General features: G+C 45.5%; 1 protein-coding gene across 8 annotated transcripts in view; it reads right to left on the bottom strand.

The window, feature by feature from the left end:
- The window catches only part of PDLIM7 (PDZ and LIM domain 7), a 124,914-nt gene that overhangs the window by 48,650 nt on the left and 53,441 nt on the right, over positions 1–22,823 (bottom strand). For 6 of the 8 annotated variants that reach the window (XM_077265923.1, XM_077265925.1, XM_077265924.1 and 3 more), the window contains exon 5: positions 6,269–6,471. The exons of the other annotated variants lie outside the window; for them this stretch is intronic. In XM_077265923.1, the coding sequence (XP_077122038.1) occupies positions 6,269–6,471 (203 nt within the window). The remainder of the gene's footprint in view (positions 1–6,268; positions 6,472–22,823) is intronic. 8 annotated transcript variants of the gene reach the window in all.

Below are 22,823 nucleotides of genomic sequence, written 5' to 3' on the forward strand. Positions count from 1 at the left end.
AGGAGAGCAGAGCTGTGTGAAACTACCTACATTGCTCTGCATTATCTGTGGTTACTAATGTCAGTAGGAGAGCAGAGCTGTGTGACACTACCTACATTGCTCTGCATTATCTGTGGTTACTAATGTCTGTTGGAGAGCAGAGCTGTGTGTCACTACCTCCATCGCTCTGCATTATCTGTGGTTACTAATGTCTGTTGGAGAGCAGAGCTGTGTGTCACTACCTACATCGCTCTGCATTATCTGTGGTTACTAATGTCAGTAGGAGAGCAGAGCTGTGTGTCACTACCTACATCGCTCTGCATTATCTGTGGTTACTAATGTCAGTAGGAGAGCAGAGCTGTGTGACACTACCTACATCGCTCTGCATTATCTGTGGTTACTAATGTCAGTAGGAGAGCAGAGCTGTGTGTCACTACCTACATCCCTCTGCATTATCTGTGGTTACTAATGTCAGTAGGAGAGCAGAGCTGTGTGTCACTACCTACATCGCTCTGCATTATCTGTGGTTACTAATGTCAGTAGGAGAGCAGAGCTGTGTGTCACTACCTACATAGCTCTGCATTATCTGTGGTTACTAATGTCAGTAGGAGAGCAGAGCTGTGTGACACTACCTACATCGCTCTGCATTATCTGTGGTTACTAATGTCTGTTGGAGAGCAGAGCTGTGTGTCACTACCTACATCGCTCTGCATTATCTGTGGTTACTAATGTCAGTAGGAGAGCAGAGCTGTGTGGCACTATCTACATCGCTCTGCATTATCTGTGGTTACTAATGTCAGTAGGAGAGCAGAGCTGTGTGTCACTACCTACATCGCTCTGCATTATCTGTGGTTACTAATGTCAGTAGGAGAGCAGAGCTGTGTGTCACTACCTACATCGCTCTGCATTATCTGTGGTTACTAATGTCTGTTGGAGAGCAGAGCTGTGTGGCACTACCTACATCGCTCTGCATTATCTGTGGTTACTAATGTCAGTAGGAGAGCAGAGCTGTGTGGCACTACCTACATCGCTCTGCATTATCTGTGGTTACTAATGTCAGTAGGAGAGCAGAGCTGTGTGTCACTACCTACATCGCTCTGCATTATCTGTGGTTACTAATGTCAGTAGGAGAGCAGAGCTGTGTGTCACTACCTACATCGCTCTGCATTATCTGTGGTTACTAATGTCTGTTGGAGAGCAGAGCTGTGTGGCACTACCTACATCGCTCTGCATTATCTGTGGTTACTAATGTCAGTAGGAGAGCAGAGCTGTGTGGCACTACCTACATCGCTCTGCATTATCTGTGGTTACTAATGTCAGTAGGAGAGCAGAGCTGTGTGGCACTACCTACATCGCTCTGCATTATCTGTGGTTACTAATGTCTGTTGGAGAGCAGAGCTGTGTGTCACTACCTACATCGCTCTGCATTATCTGTGGTTACTAATGTCAGTAGGAGAGCAGAGCTGTGTGGCACTACCTACATCGCTCTGCATTATCTGTGGTTACTAATGTCAGTAGGAGAGCAGAGCTGTGTGGCACTACCTACATCGCTCTGCATTATCTGTGGTTACTAATGTCAGTAGGAGAGCAGAGCTGTGTGTCACTACCTACATCGCTCTGCATTATCTGTGGTTACTAATGTCAGTAGGAGAGCAGAGCTGTGTGGCACTACCTACATCGCTCTGCATTATCTGTGGTTACTAATGTCAGTAGGAGAGCAGAGCTGTGTGGCACTACCTACATCGCTCTGCATTATCTGTGGTTACTAATGTCTGTTGGAGAGCAGAGCTGTGTGTCACTACCTACATCGCTCTGCATTATCTGTGGTTACTAATGTCAGTAGGAGAGCAGAGCTGTGTGGCACTACCTACATCGCTCTGCATTATCTGTGGTTACTAATGTCAGTAGGAGAGCAGAGCTGTGTGTCACTACCTACATCGCTCTGCATTATCTGTGGTTACTAATGTCAGTAGGAGAGCAGAGCTGTGTGACACTACCTACATCGCTCTGCATTATCTGTGGTTACTAATGTCAGTAGGAGTGCAGAGCTGTGTGTCACTGCCTACATCGCTCTGCATTATCTGTGGTTACTAATGTCAGTAGGAGAGCAGAGCTGTGTGGCACTACCTACATCGCTCTGCATTATCTGTGGTTACTAATGTCTGTTGGAGAGCAGAGCTGTGTGTCACTACCTACATCGCTCTGCATTATCTGTGGTTACTAATGTCAGTAGGAGAGCAGAGCTGTGTGACACTACCTACATTAATCTGCATTATCTGTGGTTACTAATGTCAGTAGGAGAGCAGAGCTGTGTGTCACTACCTACATCGCTCTGCATTATCTGTGGTTACTAATGTCAGTAGGAGAGCAGAGCTGTGTGGCACTACCTACATCGCTCTGCATTATCTGTGGTTACTAATGTCAGTAGGAGAGCAGAGCTGTGTGTCACTACCTACATCGCTCTGCATTATCTGTGGTTACTAATGTCAGTAGGAGAGCAGAGCTGTGTGTCACTACCTACATCGCTCTGCATTATCTGTGGTTACTAATGTCAGTAGGAGAGCAGAGCTGTGTGTCACTACCTACATCGCTCTGCATTATCTGTGGTTACTAATGTCAGTAGGAGAGCAGAGCTGTGTGACACTACCTACATCGCTCTGCATTATCTGTGGTTACTAATGTCAGTAGGAGTGCAGAGCTGTGTGTCACTGCCTACATCGCTCTGCATTATCTGTGGTTACTAATGTCAGTAGGAGAGCAGAGCTGTGTGTCACTGCCTACATCGCTCTGCATTATCTGTGGTTACTAATGTCAGTAGGAGTGCAGAGCTGTGTGACACTACCTACATCGCTCTGCATTATCTGTGGTTACTAATGTCAGTAGGAGAGCAGAGCTGTGTGGCACTACCTACATCGCTCTGCATTATCTGTGGTTACTAATGTCAGTAGGAGAGCAGAGCTGTGTGACACTACCTACATCGCTCTGCATTCTCTGTTATTTGGAGGAGTACAGAGCTGTGTGTCATTACATACACTGCTGTGAATTATCTGTCATTTTAAGTGCCAGTAGAGTTGAGTGTTCTTACCTACATCGCTCATTATTCCCCAATGCCTGGTAAAGACACAGAGCGGTGTATGTAATGATACACAGTGCTAATGTTCTCATCTTGCACTTGTATTGTCAGTGATCACCAGTGAGATCTGAGTCCTAGTTCGATACATCGGTCTTATCATATCACACAAAAAAGCCAGTTCTAAGCTCCTCTGGGAGAGTTTTTTCATGTTATTGCTGCTTATGATTAGGCAACACCATACAAAAGGAAAAGAAAACGTTTCCAGATACGAATCCTTGGCTCTTGGGCTGTAGGGGAAATCAGCATATAAACTTCACAAGCCAATATCGATGCAAAGGTGATTTTATTTATGTAAAAATATTTTATTCCCATCTTCAGCCATCATAATGTGAATAGTTTAGCATGTAAAATATGATGAAAGGTCCTCTTTAAAAGGAGTTTGTCACCAGAAAATTACTGTTCAAACCAAGCACAGGCACTCGGTGCACCCTAGGCATGGCCGAACAATTCAAGGAACCTTCCTGCTTACTTGTTTCTCTGTTCTTCTGCGGTTCCTGTAGAACCAGAACTGGTAATCTTGAAAGACTGGGACGGAGACAGATGGAAAACAAGTAGGTGGGAATGTGCAGAGAAATTTTGGCCACACCAAGGGTGCACTGAGCGCCTGTGCTTGGTTTGAACAGTCATTTTGTACTGACAGACTTTTTAGCTTTCTGATAGTTACCAAGGAAACAGACGGCAATTTAGCTGCCATCTACAGTCGGACAAGTAACCTAAGAGTTGTATTTGTAACCATGAGACTGTAATTCTCATTCACTTCATCAATAAATGTAGAAGAAGCCAACAAATATCTTTCATGAAAAGTGTTCACAAAGTTATGAAATATTTAATAGTGCAGTGTTGTGAACAGGTGAGTTTTCCTTTAAAGGGAACCTGTCACCCCCCCCAGGCGTTTGTAACTAAAAGAGCCACCTTGTGCAGCAGTAAGGCTGCATTCTGACAAGGTGGCTCTTTTAGTTATTGGTGCTGTAACTGCAGAAATAATCCTGCCCAAGGCAGGAGAAAAGAGCGCAGGTGCCAGCTCATTTCAAAACAGCGGTGAAGAGGCGGTGCCCGGCGCCAAGAAGATTTGAGTGACGGCTGTGTGGCGTCTGCAGCAGGGGGGAAACGCCGGCCTCCAGGACTGAAGAAAGGTATTTGGGACAAATTATAAAACGGATTATTTCTGCAGTTACAGCACCCAGAACTAAAGGAGCCACCTTGTCAGAATGCAGCATTACTGCTGCACAAGGTGGCTCTTTTAGTTAAAAACGCATGGGGGGTGGGGGGACAGGTTCCCTTTAAGTCTGAGTGCCATATGTGATTTTACAATCTTCCGATGGCTGTTTGCTAAATTGTGGGAATTTAGGAAGCTTCTTTCCTCAGTACAGACCACGTTACACATATCATGGCTGTAGCATGCTGTGAGGAGGCCTCCAGACCTCTAGGTCTTCTTTTCACATTGCCAGGGCCCTCGTGGTGGTAGAAAGCAGCCATGTTTCTGTAATCACACACCCTACACAACCCCCTGGTAGAAGGACATCAATGTGCAATTTGATGGGTTTGTCCAGTCGTACTCTTCCGTCAAATCTGACATCTGTCATTGAGGCAGCTAGCGTACACCCCAGCATGTATTGTGCGCAGGTTCTATTACACTCACTGGTTCCAGGGTACTCCCTGGGCTCAGCAACCTTACCGCCCATCATGCACGAGCATCTCTGCACATCACATCAGACGTGATAGGAGGCCTGGAGATCATTATTAACAGGCAGAGGCAAAGAAAATTGCTGTTGTCTAGCCCTGACAATGCAAAAAGTGGTAAATGTGGTCAGAGTTAGATCCTTCTACTTCTCTTGATTGCTACAAATACACGGATCACTATTCCTGGGTCATACGAAAGCTGCTCCAGCACAGAGCTCTTGTCCTGGGGACAGGTTTACTTTTAAGGTAAATAAAGCGGACCTATCTCTTGGGTTTCTGACACTAGATCGCGACCACCGTGTTATTTTCCTCTTCCACTGCCTTACTGGAATGCTACTATATACATTTTTTAAAAAGTCCTACTGTAAAGAACAAAGTTGCAATCCAATGCATGACACACGCAAAACCTGGGAGTAGTCATTTGGATGGCACCATTCCTAGGAATATGCTTTAAAGGACTTTTCCCATCTCCAAAAACCTATCCAATATGTAGCAGAAGTAGTAATAATAATAATATTAGAAAATACCTCCAATCAGAAATGTAGTATAGTTTTTCTGATTCTCTAGGTCTTTCCTCATGTGCAGGCATTGCAGGACCTTAGGTATCCATGGTTACGACTAATAGCAACTAGCTAACTGTCACTATATCAGTGGTTGTAACCTTGGATACCAAAGCTCCTGCAATGTCTGCACATGGGGGAAAAAAGACATAGCGAATCAGAATAACTATGCGACATTTCTAATTGAAGGTATTTGTCATTATTATTATTATTACACCTACCACATATTGGGTTAGGATATTGGAGGTGAGAATACCTCTTTAAGGAAAATGTAATTATTGGGAGATCATCTGTGATATCCATATTTACCGTAGAGGCCAACGTTGTGGCCCATTCAGGACCTTGGTCACAGCCTATTTTGGGCCTATTATGGGCGCTCCTGCATGTTGCTCCACTTCTCTACAATTACTGGATTTACATCCTACCATGTAGCCCCAGAAATTTGCTCTGAGTGACAACCATACTCTTATTCCAATTGGGCTGTAATCACAGTTATCGTGATTTAATTGATGTCCCATGGCGCGTACTACACAAACCAGACCATAACTATGTTTTTTACAATGTGTCTACTCAGAACGTTTTTACACAATAACATTCTTGTAAAGGCAGAGTGATGAAGAACATGGTGGTGATTTAGGGTGGAAAATCCAAGTAACAGGTTCCCTTTAAATATCTGAACAAAAACATATCTACTTCATGCATGAAAACTGTACAGCCAAAAAAGAATGGTCAGAGTTGCCAACAAACAATCAGATTGAAGCGTAGTAGTGCTGAAAATGGAATAAGTAAGAATAAGAATCTGATTGGTTGCTACAAGCCGACGTTGCACATTTTGACGCCATAAGCCCAGACAACACTGTTGACCAATAAATGCAAGGTACCACTGTTGGTTTATATGCCAAAGACATTCACATACCCGTTCTGTTGCTGGGCCTGAGGTGTCGGACTGGTGGTATAGGATGGTGGAGGGGGGTTGTATGTCACTGGCTTGGTAACCTGAGCTGCCCGAGAGTTGTCTGGGGGTGGTGTCCCAGCACCAAACGGTCGGGCGGTTTTGTTGAGAGATGCACTTGGTGAAAAGTTATACTTCACGCCTTGGTTATCAGCTGTAATCACACCCTTTGGGAGAAGACAAGGGAACAAACCAGGCATCATGCAGCCATATTAAGCAATCGGTGCCCCATCCAACCCACCCCACAAGTTTGTCACCTTATCAATTAGTGAAAATGTTATTAAAAGAGTTTGTATAGATATAATATTAGTTCATGCATATAAGTAATGGATAAGACATATATAGGGATATTTATTAAACTAATTCAAGGAGAAAATGTGGTAGGCAGCTATAGGCAACTCCTCCACATTTCCATTAGTTTTCATAAATGTCCCCCACTGACACAGAAAATAAGTAATGTCAATCAAATATCACAATAACATTGAAACGGTAACAATAATGTAAAATGGCAATGAAGATAATGGTTTATAACAAAGAGCCAAATGCGTATTAATTAACACAGAGGTCACATGCATTCACTTGGCATTCACAGGATAAAATGTTTCTCCATTCACAAAGTTCAAGCTTTGCTTCTACCAGATCTCAAGCAGTGGAGTTAAGTGAGTTTACCATGAAAGTAAGTAATCCGCTATCCATAGCATGGGGATAACTTACTGACTGCTGGGGGTCCGACTGCTGTGCTCTCAGCAACTGGGTCTGAATGGAGTGAAAGTGGAGCATGCACACCTTCACTCCATTCATGACTGCGTATTCCAAGATAGGACCTCCGATATACCAGGCCTCTCTTACCACATTGATCCTTATACTCTCCCAACTAATTAATACCCCCTAAATTAAAAACGCAACACTTATTTCTTTGGATAATTTTGGCCACAGCGGCCATTTTATTAAATAACAAACATAAAAAACCATTTATACATTTGTATAAAACTTGAGGGGAGGGTTCTTGGAGCTAATAAATCTGGCACCTAATAGGCAAAGCCCAAAACCAACATGTAAAAAACCCCTTGTTTACCCCCAGCCGTAACCACCAGCTCGAGGGCACCATGTAACCCGTTTACCGGGCAAACCAACCCCAAAGCTCCCGAGGTCAAATCCCCGTCCAGAGCCAGTAAACCAAAGCCAGATCAGCCCCATGAAACCAACTCCAAGAACCCCGCCCCCCGCCAACCAGCCACTGTGACAGCAATGCAATATATACCCTTACAAAAACAAATCTTTTACCCCAAATCCCCAACTATTCCCTCATTACGGACCAAAACAAGGGAGGGTGGGAGGGCTTCTCAGGTTAGATATTCCAGCAGTAATGGCCCCCTTTCCCGCACTTTTCCATGATCCGCCCCCCCCACTAGACCACCCCTCTACTCCTCCCCATTTCCAGAACCAATCCCTTCTCCCTGCATTCACATTTAAAAATTGCTCTCCTGCGTTCCCTTGGCAACGCAGTCATGGGGGGCTTTCCTTAACTCCGTTCCTCCAGCCCCCCCTCTTGACTGCGTATTCCAAGATAGGACCTCCGATATACCAGGCCTCTCTTACCACATTGATCCTTATACTCTCCCAACTAATTAATACCCCCTAAATTAAAAACGCAACACTTATTTCTTTGGATAATTTTGGCCACAGCGGCCATTTTATTAAATAACAAACATAAAAAACCATTTATACATTTGTATAAAACTTGAGGGGAGGGTTCTTGGAGCTAATAAATCTGGCACCTAATAGGCAAAGCCCAAAACCAACATGTAAAAAACCCCTTGTTTACCCCCAGCCGTAACCACCAGCTCGAGGGCACCATGTAACCCGTTTACCGGGCAAACCAACCCCAAAGCTCCCGAGGTCAAATCCCCGTCCAGAGCCAGTAAACCAAAGCCAGATCAGCCCCATGAAACCAACTCCAAGAACCCCGCCCCCCGCCAACCACGAGCAGCACTGAACACCTCAGGCTCGCGAGTGCCCCACCACCGCCATGGCCCTCTCCACTCCTTCTTGTATTGCCAACATCCACAAATCCAAGCCAATATCGTTCAAATGAACGCCGTCGCTCCTCCAGTAATTTCCAACACCAGCCTCCAACTCAAAATGGCGAACCGCCATCCCCCCGTTACGAGAAACAAAACTCGCCACAGCCCTGTTTAGCTTCACCCGAGCTCTATTGATACCCTTCATAGAACGTGCTGCCCTCCACGATTTTCTGGGCACAATGTCGGACCACACCGTAACCATCCCTGGGAAGGATACCCACAATCGCAATAGATCGTACCGTATATCCCGAATTAGTTCTCTCACCGGCTTAGACCCCAAATCATTACCCCCCAAATGCACAACAACAATATCCGGAGAACGATCCAAACTAACCGAACGAGAAAAATTCGGTCAAAAACCCGCGCCAGGACATGCCCCGAAAACCCAACCAACGGACCACCACCGCCTCCCTCTGAAATCCCAATTGCCTACCATCGTGTCTAACATCAGCACGAATCGCCCCCCAATGCACAAAAGAATGACCGAAAATCCACGCCAGAAGTGGGGTCCGACCTGCAAAATACAACAATGATTAATACCCCACTAAACAGATAACAAATCAGTTACGCACATAAGATAAATAACGATTCGACGACCACCTACCAATACGCCGAATAACCTCCGGGCCCAGCCCCAAACCAGCAGCCTCCGATGCTGCCCCAATTCGGAAGGAGTGCGTCCCAAATAACGCCGGATCCAAGCCCAAAATTGTCAACGCTTGTCTCAAAACAGCCGTAAACTGAAAACGCGATAGAAATTCGCCCTGACGATGTCGCAAAAGTGGCCCCGACTTATCCGGATCCAAACCCCAATACTCTTCCAAACACCTATGAGGGCACATCGCCCCCCCAATCACTTTTCCCAAAACCACACGCCGTCCTTTCCCTAACTGATCAGTCTTTGACCGCCTGATCCAAAAAGCCACCCCGCCTGACCAAAATTCAGTATCCCCCGCCAACAAACCCCCAGCTGTAAACCTGCTAGGGGAAACCAGCTCCCCTATTCTCAACGCCCCGAAAAAGGCTAACGAAAAAGCCAGTCGAAACAGAACAGCCTCATAATGAGAACTACAAACTTCCCCCAAAACTACACCCAAACGTTCCAACATCCCGAACGATATGGGCCGCCGAGTGTCACACGTTGAAAAACCCCTTCTAAAACCTTTTAATGCCTGTCGAATCAAAAATTCCTTAGTAACATCAACAGAACCCTGAAGCTTGAAACCAAAAGCAACCCCAGCTATAAATTTACTCAACTTCGATACGGACCAGCCCCATTCAACCACCGAACCGATAAAAAGCAACAACGCCATCACCTTATCGTCATCCGATTCAACTGAACCCAACTGATCCAACCACCCTTCCCACAAATGCCACGACGCCTCATAACCTGACCACGTCCTTCCTGACACTGACGACTGTATCAGACGTCCTCCTCGTCCGCAACTATCTGCCACAAACGAGAAGGGCATGTCGTTCCTGCATCTTCCGCCTCTGGAGCCAACTCCCGGAAACGCGCCCACTGCAAACGAGACAAAGCATCAGCTATAGAGTTTTGCACACCGGGAACATGTACAGCTGAAATCCATGTATTCAACTCCAAGCACCGCAAAACTAACTCCCGAACCAATTTGATTACCGGAGGAGATGAAGATGACAGACTATTGATCACTGACACCACACTCGAATTATCACAATGGAAACGTATCCGCCTATCCTGAAACGTACTGCCCCAAATGAACACCGAAACCACAATTGGAAACAGTTCCAACAACGTCAAATTTTTTGTAAACCCTGCATCACACCACCACTCCGGCCATCCCCCAACGCTCCACTTTCCAGCACAATAAGCCCCGTATCCAACACTACCAGCCGCGTCCGTAAAAATTTCACAATCGAAATCGTTCAAGTCCTCCTGTTGAATCAGGGCCCTGCCATTATAGTTGTCCAAAAAACGCCTCCAAACCACCAAATCCTCCCTATGCTCTCTTCTCAAGCGTACAAAATGATGCGCAGACCGCACACCGGCCGTAGCTCTCGACAATCGCCTACAAAAAATCCTGCCCATTGGCATGATCCGGCACGCAAAGTTTAACCGCCCCAACAATGACTGAAGCTCTTTCAATGTAACCTTGCGCAGCTTCTCGCATCTCAATACCTCTAGCCGTAAGGCCACCAGCTTCTCCTCAGGCAAACGACACTCCATCTTCACCGAATCTATAAGAGTTCCTAAAAAACTCAACACCGTAACAGGTCCTTCCGTTTTGTCACGCGCTAACGGCACCCCAAACTGGCCTGCTACCCACTCCATCGTAGCCAACAAATTGCCACACAGCAAAGAATCCGGGGGGCCAACAAACAAAAAATCGTCTAAGTAATGAATGACCGACGGAACCTGGGAAACGTCCCGAACAACCCACTCCAGAAAAGTACTAAAAGCTTCAAACAGCTAGCAGGAAATTGAACAACCCATCGGCAAACACCTATCCAAGTAAAACCCTCCATTCCAAAAACATCCCAACAGCGGGATACTATCGGGGTGAACCGGAAGCAACCGAAAAGCCGATTCAACATCTGTCTTAGCCATTAGTGCACCTGAGCCATACCTCCGCACCCATTGCACGGCAGTATCAAAAGAGGTATAAACCACAGAGCAGAGATCCTCAGCTATCCCGTCATTAACTGACTGGCCCTTCGGATAAGACAGGTGCTGAATAAGGCGAAACTTGTTGGGCTCTTTTTTAGGAACCACCCCAAGCGGTGACACAACCACCCCCTCCACGGGTAAATCACTAAACGGCCCCGCCATGCGTCCCAGCTCAACTTCTTTTGCCAATTTAGCCGTAACCACATCAGGCTGCAAATTAGCCGACCTCAAGTTCTTCTTAGAAAAGGGGATAGCATGAGCCGGATGAGGAATTCTAAACCCCTCAGAAAACCCCTCACACAGCAACCTAGCCTTTTCCCTATCCGGATACCTACTTAGATAAGGGGCCATCCTTAGAACCTTCACCGGTGTCACCCCCATGACCGCCTCCCACTCCCGGTTTGCCCCTCGCTTTCTTGAAACACTTGGCCGCTCCATGTGAGGCCCCTCCACAGTGGGAACAAACATGCTTGAACTTGCATGTACTGCCATATTTGCATTGGCCGTCATTGAACTGCCAACACGTCCCTGTTTTGTCCTTAACCCCTTGTGACCCCTGACCCCCACTTCCTTGTCCCGACTGCTGACCGCTACTCCCTCCACCCCCATGAAAGGACTGCCCAAACCTCGTCGGGGCCATTACCTTCAACCACAAACCTATGTCTTTTTGTTCCCACTTTATCTCTGGCCTAATGGCCTTCCTCTGCCGAAATTGCTCGTCGTAACGTAACCACGCCTGGCCCCCGTACGCCCTGTATGCTTCCCCTATCGCATCAACATAGCAGAACAAACCAGTACAGTTCTCCGGGAACTTCTCACCTATAACTCCCGCCAAAATAAAAAACGCCTGTTGCCAGTTCACAAACGTCTGCGGTATCAATCGCCAACGCCTCTTCTCCTCATCTTCCTTCTTGCCATCCTCTTTCTTACCCTTATCCAGATTAAACTTCTCCAGAGGCAACAAGGAAAAAATCTCCACATATTCGTCCTTCCATATTTTCTCCTTAACCTCTTTCTTTAAATGAGCACCCAACGGCCCCTCAAAACACACATAAACTTCCCCTTTAGCTCGATCATCCAACTTGATTCTATCCCCTTTTTCCTTATCCGTCTGTACCGATACCGACACCCCCGCCGATGACGCCAGTTCCACCCCGCACGCCATATCGGGTCCGCCTCCCCCCCCGAACCCGTACCAGAAACCGGCAACCAAGCCCCTAACGGAGGCGACCGCACACCATCCCGGCCCTCCCCATCCAGTCTTCTCAGTATCTGGGACATACCCGCCAGGAGCTCTCTGACCCCCGGAACCCCTACGGTGCTGGGCTCCCCACTCCCCGCCAAATCGACCCCCCTATACCAACTATCCCCAACCCGAGCACCACTATCCCACCCCGCAACAGAATCATTTTCATACTCACCAAGCTGCGCGGGTGCTGTGTCCCCGCCAGCCGTACGATCAGCGAGCTCCCGCGGGACGCTCCTGAAACCGGAATCCTCTGCGCCGCTGTGTCGCTCCAGGCCCGCGCCCCTGGCCTCCACGTCACCAGGGGGGACCGGAGCAGGAGAACTGGAGTTTTCCCTGGACCTTCTGGGTGACCTGGACCTGGCAGCCGCCAGCCCGACTCCGGACCCGTCTTCTTGCTGAGCACTCCCACTAGCCCCAGCAGTTGCCACCGCTCTTCTCCGCCGTGCTGGGCCAGGCTGTGGGGTTGAGGTACGCCCGCCCGCCGCTCTGCCTCTTGCCGCGCCGCCTCTGCCAGGCACCAGGGGTGAACCAAACCCCGTGGTACCCGCCGCCATTCCGCTGCTGGTCGCTGCTCCCGTCGCTCCCTGCCTGCTGCTCCTCGTCGCCGGCGCCGCAGACACCGCCGCTGCCCGCCGGGTACCGCTCCTGCTGGGCGCCGCCATATTGGAGCCGCAAACCGGAAGTCCTCCCGGCGCTTCCGGTGCGGCCTGTGTTCCTCTTTGTGCCTGCGCCGCCGCTGCGCCCGACCGCCGTCCAGCGCCGGCAACTCCGGCCTGTGGATTCCTGCCGGAAGCTGGGCCGGGGGAAGAAGGTGACCGCCGGCCCGCACATACCGCAGGGTCCCGGGAGGGGCTCCGTGGCCGGCGGTTGCTGCGCCTTCCGATCTCCGGCGACAGTCGCTCTGGGGGACGGGTTCTCCTGGATCTGGTCCCCTGGGCTCCCGGACTACCCAGCAGAGATGCCAGCTGGTCCTCCAGCCAGCCTCCCCGCCGCGACCTCGCCATCTCCCGCAGCTGCCCCAGGATTTCGTCTACGGAGGAGGCCATCCTGCACGTCTTCTCAGGTTAGATATTCCAGCAGTAATGGCCCCCTTTCCCGCACTTTTCCATGATCCGCCCCCCCCACTAGACCACCCCTCTACTCCTCCCCATTTCCAGAACCAATCCCTTCTCCCTGCATTCACATTTAAAAATTGCTCTCCTGCGTTCCCTTGGCAATGCAGTCATGGGGGGCTTTCCTTAACTCCGTTCCTCCAGCCCCCCCTCTTTCTTTCTGTAGGGGCTTCCGGATGAATCCAAGCGCTGTACTCAACGATCTCTGGAAGACCCATATAGTCAGTGGATCAGATATGTGCATGCTTGATCTCCACTCCATTCAAAGAACAAGATTGGCCTCCATTGCCAGTTTTTGAAAGTTCCCCCTCAAGCAATGACCGTTACTAGTTCCATGTGAAACTTAAATGTAAACTGTACTTTAAAAAAAAAAACTTGCATAAATCAATACTATAGGTGAATATAAGAAAGTTTTACAAATATCTTATGAAATAAAAATGTGCTTCTTTCTCCCCCACTCGCTGCACCCGGAATTTTTCATCTACTCTGAAAAAAACAGCTACAATCAATTTTGGTCGAAGTCAGACAAGTTTATTAAACTCGATGGAGAGGGGAGGAGGAGTGAGGAGCAAAGTGAAAAAACAGGCAGAGAGAGACACAGAAAGATTGTGCTCTTCAACAAGTCTTTTGCCTCAGCCCAGGACTGGATTCATATCCTAACAGATCACTTCTATTCTATCATTTCTTCAACTGCTACTACTTCTGTCTATGTGCATACTAAGCAAAGAAAAGCAGGAATCCACTTCTGTGTAGTGCTGTGTATAGAAGTTATCAGAGTAGCAAGTCTCCACCCACCAGCTCAGAGTCAATGGCAAATTAATAGACAGAACCTGCCAAAATTGTATTACTTATCATGTACACACAAATGAAGATTAATTCTGTAAAATTACTTTGAAAGCATATTTCCAGTGTAACTTTACAACTCATTCAACGAGTTGCATGAAAAAAGAAAAATACAACTAAACAGCCAAGTCCGTCCTCTTACAAGTGTAGAAATAACATCACAAAGAGCTAAACAGTGGTTACTCCAGTCCAGACCATACCCTACAATTCATACTGACCCCATATTAGACCCTTTATTCATAATACAGCAGACCCCTAAATTGGTAATACCCTTAAATCGTAAGACTACAGTCCCCTAAGTTTTCATACCCCTAAATTATCAGACCACAAGCCAGGCCTTAGATTCATTCAGATCCCAGATCTAATCACTAAATGGATTCAGAACCCACACCACAACCTTAGTTCATCAGACCACAGGTCTCTAAATTATCATAACCCAAATTAGACCTGTAAGTTCATCTATTCCAAAACAATTCCTAAATAGACTAATAGTTTAGATAAATTAGGGGTCGGTTCAGGGTTTCTGAATTTAGGGGTCCTAACTGATCAGACCCCAAACCAGATCCTGTAATAATTAGACATTGGACCAGACCAAACTAAGCAAAAAAAAAAACTATTCAGAGCCTAATATACCAGGCTTTCCGTTTTTTCCATTAATCTCAACTTCCGGGCACCAGGATACAGAAACTCTTGATTTTTTGCACATCCACATGTAGCACGCCCAACAGGAAGTGGACACAGGCCAGGTTTCTTTCAGCATTCTTTACTGTAACTTGACCACACAGTTTAAAGCGATAACTTTACGGACACATTGTACAATTCCAAGTCCTGATACAAGGTGCCATGGCCATGTTCCTGAAACAATGATCACATGACTTCAACACTTCACAATTAAAATTAGCTTGTAAAGGTGAACTTAAACAGATGTAATCTTGTTTGCTATCCCAACCAGTCCCAACACTTTAAGAAAAGGGGTCACAGTCCATGGGATGGCTTCACAGGAGGATAACAAAAGATTCAAAGGGGGTGTACATGGGCTAGATAAGAGCCACCAGGAAAAGACAAAGTGGAGAGACTGGGGGGGGAGGTTTGTCACTTCTACACCCACAGTTTAGGAAATTGTGTGCTTGTCCAGGTGGACTGGGCCTCCTCGAGACTGCAAGCCCCATAGCCGCCCTAAATTAGCGGGGTGTGTCATCCTCAATAAAGATCTGTTCCACAGTGGAACCATGAACAGATTCTTCTACAGAGTTACTATAGAAAAAGTTCAATTTCAGAAACGACACAAACCACTATATCTATAGTGTGACACAGTGCATATCAGCATCAGGCGAAATGCAATAGAATAGTGATCACTGGTTCTGCATGGCACTCATTCTTAGCAAATAGAGAGTTTACTAGATTTCTCCATAAGGAATTCCCTGCAAGTAAATAACATCAGACGATATAATGTAGTACTATTATTCAACAGGATTAATATTTGGCAAGGGAGAACTAATATGGAGAGATCAGATTTATTGAACAGGCTCCATTATTTATAACAGTACCATGCAAAGGTTTGGATTTGCTACTGTGCATCAAGATCACTATTTGTAGCAGAAATGAGTTACTCTATATGTCATGCATTATTTTTCAGTGTGGCAGTCATCATGTCATGTTCATCAATGAACTCTACATTGCAGTTTTGCAGATGTCAGGTATTCTAGCTATGGGTAACATTCAATTTGTACTGTTAGGCGGCTGAATTTCCGCATGAACACCGCACCTCGCCTAATTTGCATTTTTGTATGCCCTTTGACAGCATACAGTTTTTGCTATTATTGGTATGTTGATTAGATGTGCAAAGATATAGATAGATAGATAGATAGATAGATAGATAGATAGATAGATAGATAGATATCTGTGAGATATATCATTAGTGCCTTGTGTGTGTAGTTCACTGTACATGTATTAACCTAATAAAGAAATAAATAAAATAATGTGGGTTCCACCCTATTTTTGCCAATTCTGGCACTTTGCCTCACTCTTCCCGTTTGCACTGGTATGGTAGCAATGGGGATAATGGTAATTGGGGTTGATGTCAGCAGTGATTTGTCAAAAATCGCAGCTGGCATCAAGCCCTTGTGTTCGTAATGGAGAGTTGTCTATCAGACACCCCCATTACAAACCAGATAATAACAAATAAAAACACACCCAGACAAAAAACCCAATTTATTTGAATAAAGACTCCCCCACACCATCTCTCATTCAACAATTTATTGAAAAAAAATCCCATGCAGGTCTAAAGTACTCCAGCAAGTCCAAAGTAATCCTGAAAAGGATACCTGAAAAACATAAAAATCCAGAAATATAAACAACAGACACTCCCTCATTCACTAATGTATTACCCAATATGGTCACACGAAGCTCCGCCTTAGCCCGCGTTCCCCGAATTGTGCTCCGGCATATGTGACTAGCAGTAAAGTGACCGCTATTCAGAGGCGCTTATCTGATGAGTGTTGTAGTCACTACCCAGCACAAGTGAAGAGCGGTCACTTTACTGCTAGTCACAGAAGCTGGAACAAAATTTGGGGAACGCGGGCTAAGGCGGGGCTTAGTGCAACCATATTAGGTAATAAATTAGTGAATGAGGGAGTGTCCATTGTTTTATTTCTGTATTTTTATGTTTTTCAGATATCCTTAGACTACTTTGGATTTGGTGGATTACTTCAGGACTGCATTGGATTTTTTTTTAATGAAGTGATGAACGAGGGGGAACATGTGGGGGAATCTTTATTCAATAGTGGGTTTTTTTTTCTGTGTGCGTACGTTTATTTTTTTACTTCCATGTTAGTAATGGGGGTGTCTAATAGACACCTCTCCATTACTAAATTCAGGGCTTGATGGCAGCTGGGATCTTTGACAAATCTAAGCATACCTGCAAGAGAAATTGACATGCTGCGGCACAGAAAACACACTGCAGGAGTTTTTATACAGCATAAAAAAGAAGCACAGTGGGCATGAGATTTCAATTAATCCAATCCACTATGCTTGTACTGTACACAGGGCTGGGACGAGGGGCAGGCACCTGTCTAGGGGGCTACCTCCTGCTTCCCTGAGGGGGGAGAACAATGAGGACAAAAAAATACCGTATCTCTATTTTGCATACTATAGTTTGGTGTGGGGGATGAAGCGGTGGAGGAGCAGGATCAAAGTAGGCAGAGCCGGCTGCTACGGGCGGCTAACACTTGTGCCCGCTATTAAAGACCGGAGAAGAGGGAATCTGGAGAGATGAGCTGTGGATGTGAAAAGTCATTATGGCGTCTGGACAAGATAGAGATGAAAAGAAAGAAAAGACTCAGATGAGATCACCTATAAGGTACCTGGATGTAAATGCTTACTTGATGATACTGACTACATCTTATCAGTGCTGTGGTTTCTGTATGGTCCTTTACTTGGGTACTGAGAGTTCACTGGGGTTGGGGCAAGGTGCCATGATGTCCGCTTCATTTGCCTTGGGCACCAAAATACCTTGTTCTGGCCCTGACTGTACAGCGTTTTAGACCCAACGAAAATACGCTGCGTCCAGAACGCTAGCATTACTGATCGTAGCCTGACCAACTTGACACAGTTCAACCCATAGGCAAGAGAGGACATGACTGTGGAGACCATCATGGTAATTACCCCATCTAAGGGCAGGTGCAGACGACCGTAGTTTCTCTCATCTGAAAGAATCGGACTGATTATACAAATTTTGGGTATGAGCACTTTTGCACTTTTTGTTGTCTGTGTCTCTCACCCTGTCACAGTCTTGGATTTGGTGTTAATCAGCCAATATCAGCTTATGACAACCCTTATCTCCTTTTATCTCTTCCTGTTGTGTATATATGGTGGCCCAAATGAGACACTAGTCCAGGGCGTACGTAGGAGATATAGGGACAGCCGATGTTGAGCAGGGGTGCCAATCTCGTATTTTGTTGTAGGGTGCCAACCTCCGCTGACAGGCAGTGTTTATTAGGTTACTGTGATAGGGTTTATATACATAGAGAGCACGGTTGTCTGTCTTGTTGACTGTGGTTGTCTTTCATGGTTTTAAAGGTATAAATTAAAGTAAAATTTTATCTAGAATATCACTAAGATATAAGGTCATTTGATTTGTTTTCTTGATTATACAAATCAAACTCTGATCAGTGTGATCAGATTCGCTCGGTTGAGGAGAAGATGGAGAAAAAAAAATCTCCATCTTCTCCATTATGTAGCAATTTTTTCATCGAACAAAAAAAATCAGACGTGCACGGATCCATAGAATAACATTAGTCTGAGTGCGAGCTGATATTTTGACGGATAGCACTGCAGTTGGACCGAAAATACGGTCATTTGCATGAGCTTTGGTTCTACATTAAATCCTGAGCTAAGAAACATATCTTTGTCCTTCTGAATGAGGAAACTTGCACCGGACAGGCTCTGACGACAGAAGATTATATTGTAAAGAGCTGACTACATTATTAGTCCTGGGACTCTATCTAAATTTTTTTGCAGGATCCTGCATTTTCAAAAATCGACGTATTGCGACGGCAGAGGAAAGACGGAAATGTGAAAGTAGCCTTATAGACTACATGTATTTAATTATTAAACAATTTTTCTGAAAAAAATGGCTTGGGAATTGGCACATCTTATAGAAGCGCCTTTTCTGGGGCGGCTGAGAGCTGCGGGGAGCAATATCCATGGCCCCTACGTAGGCTGTTAATATCAGGCCGTAGCTGTCTGCCTAGCCTCTGCTGGTTTTTAATTATAGGGGTACCTTATGTCATTTTTTGGGGGTTCCCCATTTTAACCCCTTTCTGCCAGCTGACAGAATAGTACGTCAGCTGGCAGATCCCCTGCTTTGAGGTGGGCTCCAACGGTGAGACCACCTCAAAGCCGCGACATGTCAGCTGTTTTGTACGGCTGACATGTGCGCGCAATGAGCGCGAGTGGAATCGAAAAAAGCTCCGGGGGTGAAGGGGTTAATAGCCAGTAAAGGCTAAGTATACAGCTGTGAGCTGATATTAATAGCCTGGGAAGCTCCATGGGTATTACCCCCTTCCCAGGCTATAAACATCTGCCCCCAGCCATTGGCTTTCCCTCTGCTGGTTAAGAAAATTACGCGGGAGCCCACACCATTTTTTTCAGATAAATAATATTTTATTAATTAAATGCATGCACAGTTAGCTGCACACACTGTACTAATTGTATATGTCACTGACATCTGTATGTCTATCAATTCTATGTATATATGCTATATGTAATCTATCTATTCTATACTGTCGGGTCCCGCTGTGATTTTACTGTACGTGGCAGATTAATTGATGGTTTTTCATCTATCTATCTAATCTATATTTATATGTATGTTTTGAAGAATATTTCCTTTGAAAACTACATGTAAATACCAAGAGAATTTTTCTACATAAAAGCTCATGTTAAAATCGCATTGCAATCGGATAGCAATCTCACTGCATTTGTAAATCAGATGCTAGGTGTTAAAAAAAAATCAGATTGTGCTCGCATGAAAAACGCATGACACTTGCATTACACTTGTCCGACTTTGCAGGAACAAAATTGGACCGATTTTAAAATCGCTAGCCTGACTCCAGCCTAACACTGGCTATCTGCACATGCGATCTTCTGCCTTTGGTCTAGTAAGATTCTATCTGCATCGGTAACAAATGCCAGATGAAAGGTAATGATGAACATTAAGTGAAAATAGGGCAGGAACAACCTATATGAAGTGAAAAGGGTGCCCAGATTATGCCTGGACAAAAGATATCGGGGAAAGGAGACTTACCATGGGCATGGTGGGTTTCAACACTCCTGATCCTTTGTTTCTGCGAGTGGAAACAAGTCCCTACATGAGCAGCCTGGCAGTAGCTTTTATACCTTGCCCACTGAAAATATATGTATGCCCAGTCAAGCTGAAAAGTGCAGAATCATGGAGGAGTCTAGATGAATTGCTGTTGGCCATATAATAGTTTGCTAGACAGCTATCCATATTAAGTTAGTATTTTGACTATTTTATAAGTTTTATGCATATTTTCCAACCTTAGGCTTTATAAACAAGAATGCTTATTGGATGAGGCAGATCAGGTGATGTGTTATTTATGTAACGAGTCAGTGTGGCCTTTATCAAGGTGTGCAGAATTATTAGGCCGCGGACACACGGCTGTTGATTCTCTCATGCGAGTCAATTATGCCGATTACGCGAATGACACTTGGCTCAAACTCTCTGAGCCGAGTGTCATCTTAGTGTGATCCGATTCTCTCGCATGACAGAATCATATCACATGTGCGGAGGAGACAGAGAAAGTCATTTACTAACCAGTTGTTAGAAGACACTTTCTTCAAGCAGTGGTATAAGATAACATCTGCATCTTTCAAGAAAACCGATTTTTTTGCAGGACATGCTCCATCGTGTGCATCGAAGTCTTCACTGCCTCGCTAGCCAATAAAGGCCTTAATGATGACGGAATAATGACATGGCCACTTCCTCACATTGAGAACTTGTGGGCCTTCTTAAACTGGAGATTGACAGTGATGGAGAACAGTCGCCTTTCCGCACAGTGTTTGGTCGGTTGTGGTGGTGCATTCGCCTCTATGCACAGTGTTTGGTTGGTTGTGGTCAGTGAGGTCGCCTCTCTGCACAGTGTTTGGTTGGTTGTGGTCGGTGAGGTCGCCTCTCTGCACAGTGTTTGGTCGGTTGTGGTCGGTGCAGTCGACTCTCCGCACAGTGTTTGGTCGGTTGTGGTCGGTGCAGTTTCCTCTCTGCACAGTGCTTGGTCAGTTGTGGTCAGTGCAGTCACCTCACCGCACAGTGTTTGGTTGGTTGTGGTCGGTGAGGTCGCCTCTCCACACAGTGGTTGGTTGTGGTCGGTGAGGTCGCCTCTCCGCACAGTGCTTGGTCGGTTGTGGTCGGTGCAGTCGACTCTCCCCACAGTGTTTGGTCGTTTGTGGTCGGTGCAGTTTCCTTTCTGCACAGTGCTTGGTCAGTTGTGGTCAGTGCAGTTTCCTCACTGCACAGTGTTTGGTTGGCTGCGGTCGGTGAGGTCGCCTCTCCGCACAGTGTTTGGTTGGTTGTGGTCGGTGAGGTCGCCTCTCCGCACAGTGCTTGGTCGGTTGTGGTCGGTGCAGTCGCCTCTCTGCACAGTGTTTGGTCAGTTGTGGTCGGTGCAGTCACCTCTCCGCACAGTGTTTGGTTGGTTGTGGTCAGTGCTCACCAAATCGTGGATTGTCAACAGATTAAGAAACTGACAGACTCCATGGATGGAAGAGTAATGACGGTCATTGCAAAAAAATAGATTGGCCACAAAAACATTTTGGGGAAATGTCATATATATATTTTGTACATTTTGAGTATTTTGGTTATTATTCTCCCTTTACCCAATGAAAATAAACAACTGAGATGGGAAAATGTAATTTAGTTCCATAATAATTCTGCGCACTTTTCGTTGCCCAATAATTCTGCACACAGAGATCTTCTCCTAAGAAACACAAAATCTCACTTTTACTTTCATAAATATTCAGGTTTCAGGTTTATTAACCTTTTGGATTGACAGACAGCACTGTAGAAGGATAATAGTAAAATTACAGAAATACAAATTGTCTGATAATTCTGCACACAAAATACAGTCAGCCTTAGGGATATACATAATTTAATAGCATTTTTGTTGCATATTTTTCCCATTTTTTAAAGGCAGACAGATGTTAGTTTGAAGTCTAAAGTGAAATATGAAAACATCCACCTATATGGTGCCTGGCCTGTGGTGGTTTAGTGGCAATTTTTGGGACTAGTTGGGTTTTCATTAATAAACAGCATGCTAAGAATAAGGTGTTTATTTACAAACATTTTTTTCCTCCAAAACACCATAAAAAAGTGCTTGTACAAAATAACGGAAATTTAGAAAAACCCACTAAATGCATAAAAAGAATTATAAATACTAGGTCACTGCCAAAAAAATAGCTATTTTCAATTGAGTAAGCAAGAAAATAGGAGTTTTCCTTTAAATTGTGTTCCAGAACAGGAAAGTTTTATGGATTTAGCACAACAGCCTGATATAAAAGAACAGGTGATTTTTTGATGACACATTTCCTTTAAGTGGCATTTAGGAGCACTGTTTTTTTCCCCATTAATCATTATGTATGGATGATAATTGCACCCACACATAAATGCTTCTACACCAATGACTCAGAACTTAGTGTGACTTTTCCAGAACAGAACAGAAGCATATTGCTGCTTGATTGGGTGATGTGGTGCAGCTATGAATGCTTGGAATGATTATATATAATACATATATATGTACCAATCAATGTGTTATTTCTATCAGACATAATGACGCACCGGCTTCTTAGTAGAACGTTCTTTGTGAAAGCCTCGAAATTCGTTTCTCTATCTCTACTTGTAATAGCACTCACAAACTAGGTTAGGGCTAACTGATGGCACAGTTACATGGAAGTGATAATTCATCTTCCTCAAGTAACACGTTCCCATGAGATCACCAGATTCCTGCTGCTTAGAGTATGACAGCCCCTGTTTACCCTGCGGGGCACAGACATCTCCAGGAAGGCGGGAGAA

Source organism: Ranitomeya variabilis, chromosome 5 (assembly GCF_051348905.1).
Source record: "Ranitomeya variabilis isolate aRanVar5 chromosome 5, aRanVar5.hap1, whole genome shotgun sequence".
NCBI classification, from domain to species: Eukaryota; Metazoa; Chordata; class Amphibia; order Anura; family Dendrobatidae; genus Ranitomeya; species Ranitomeya variabilis.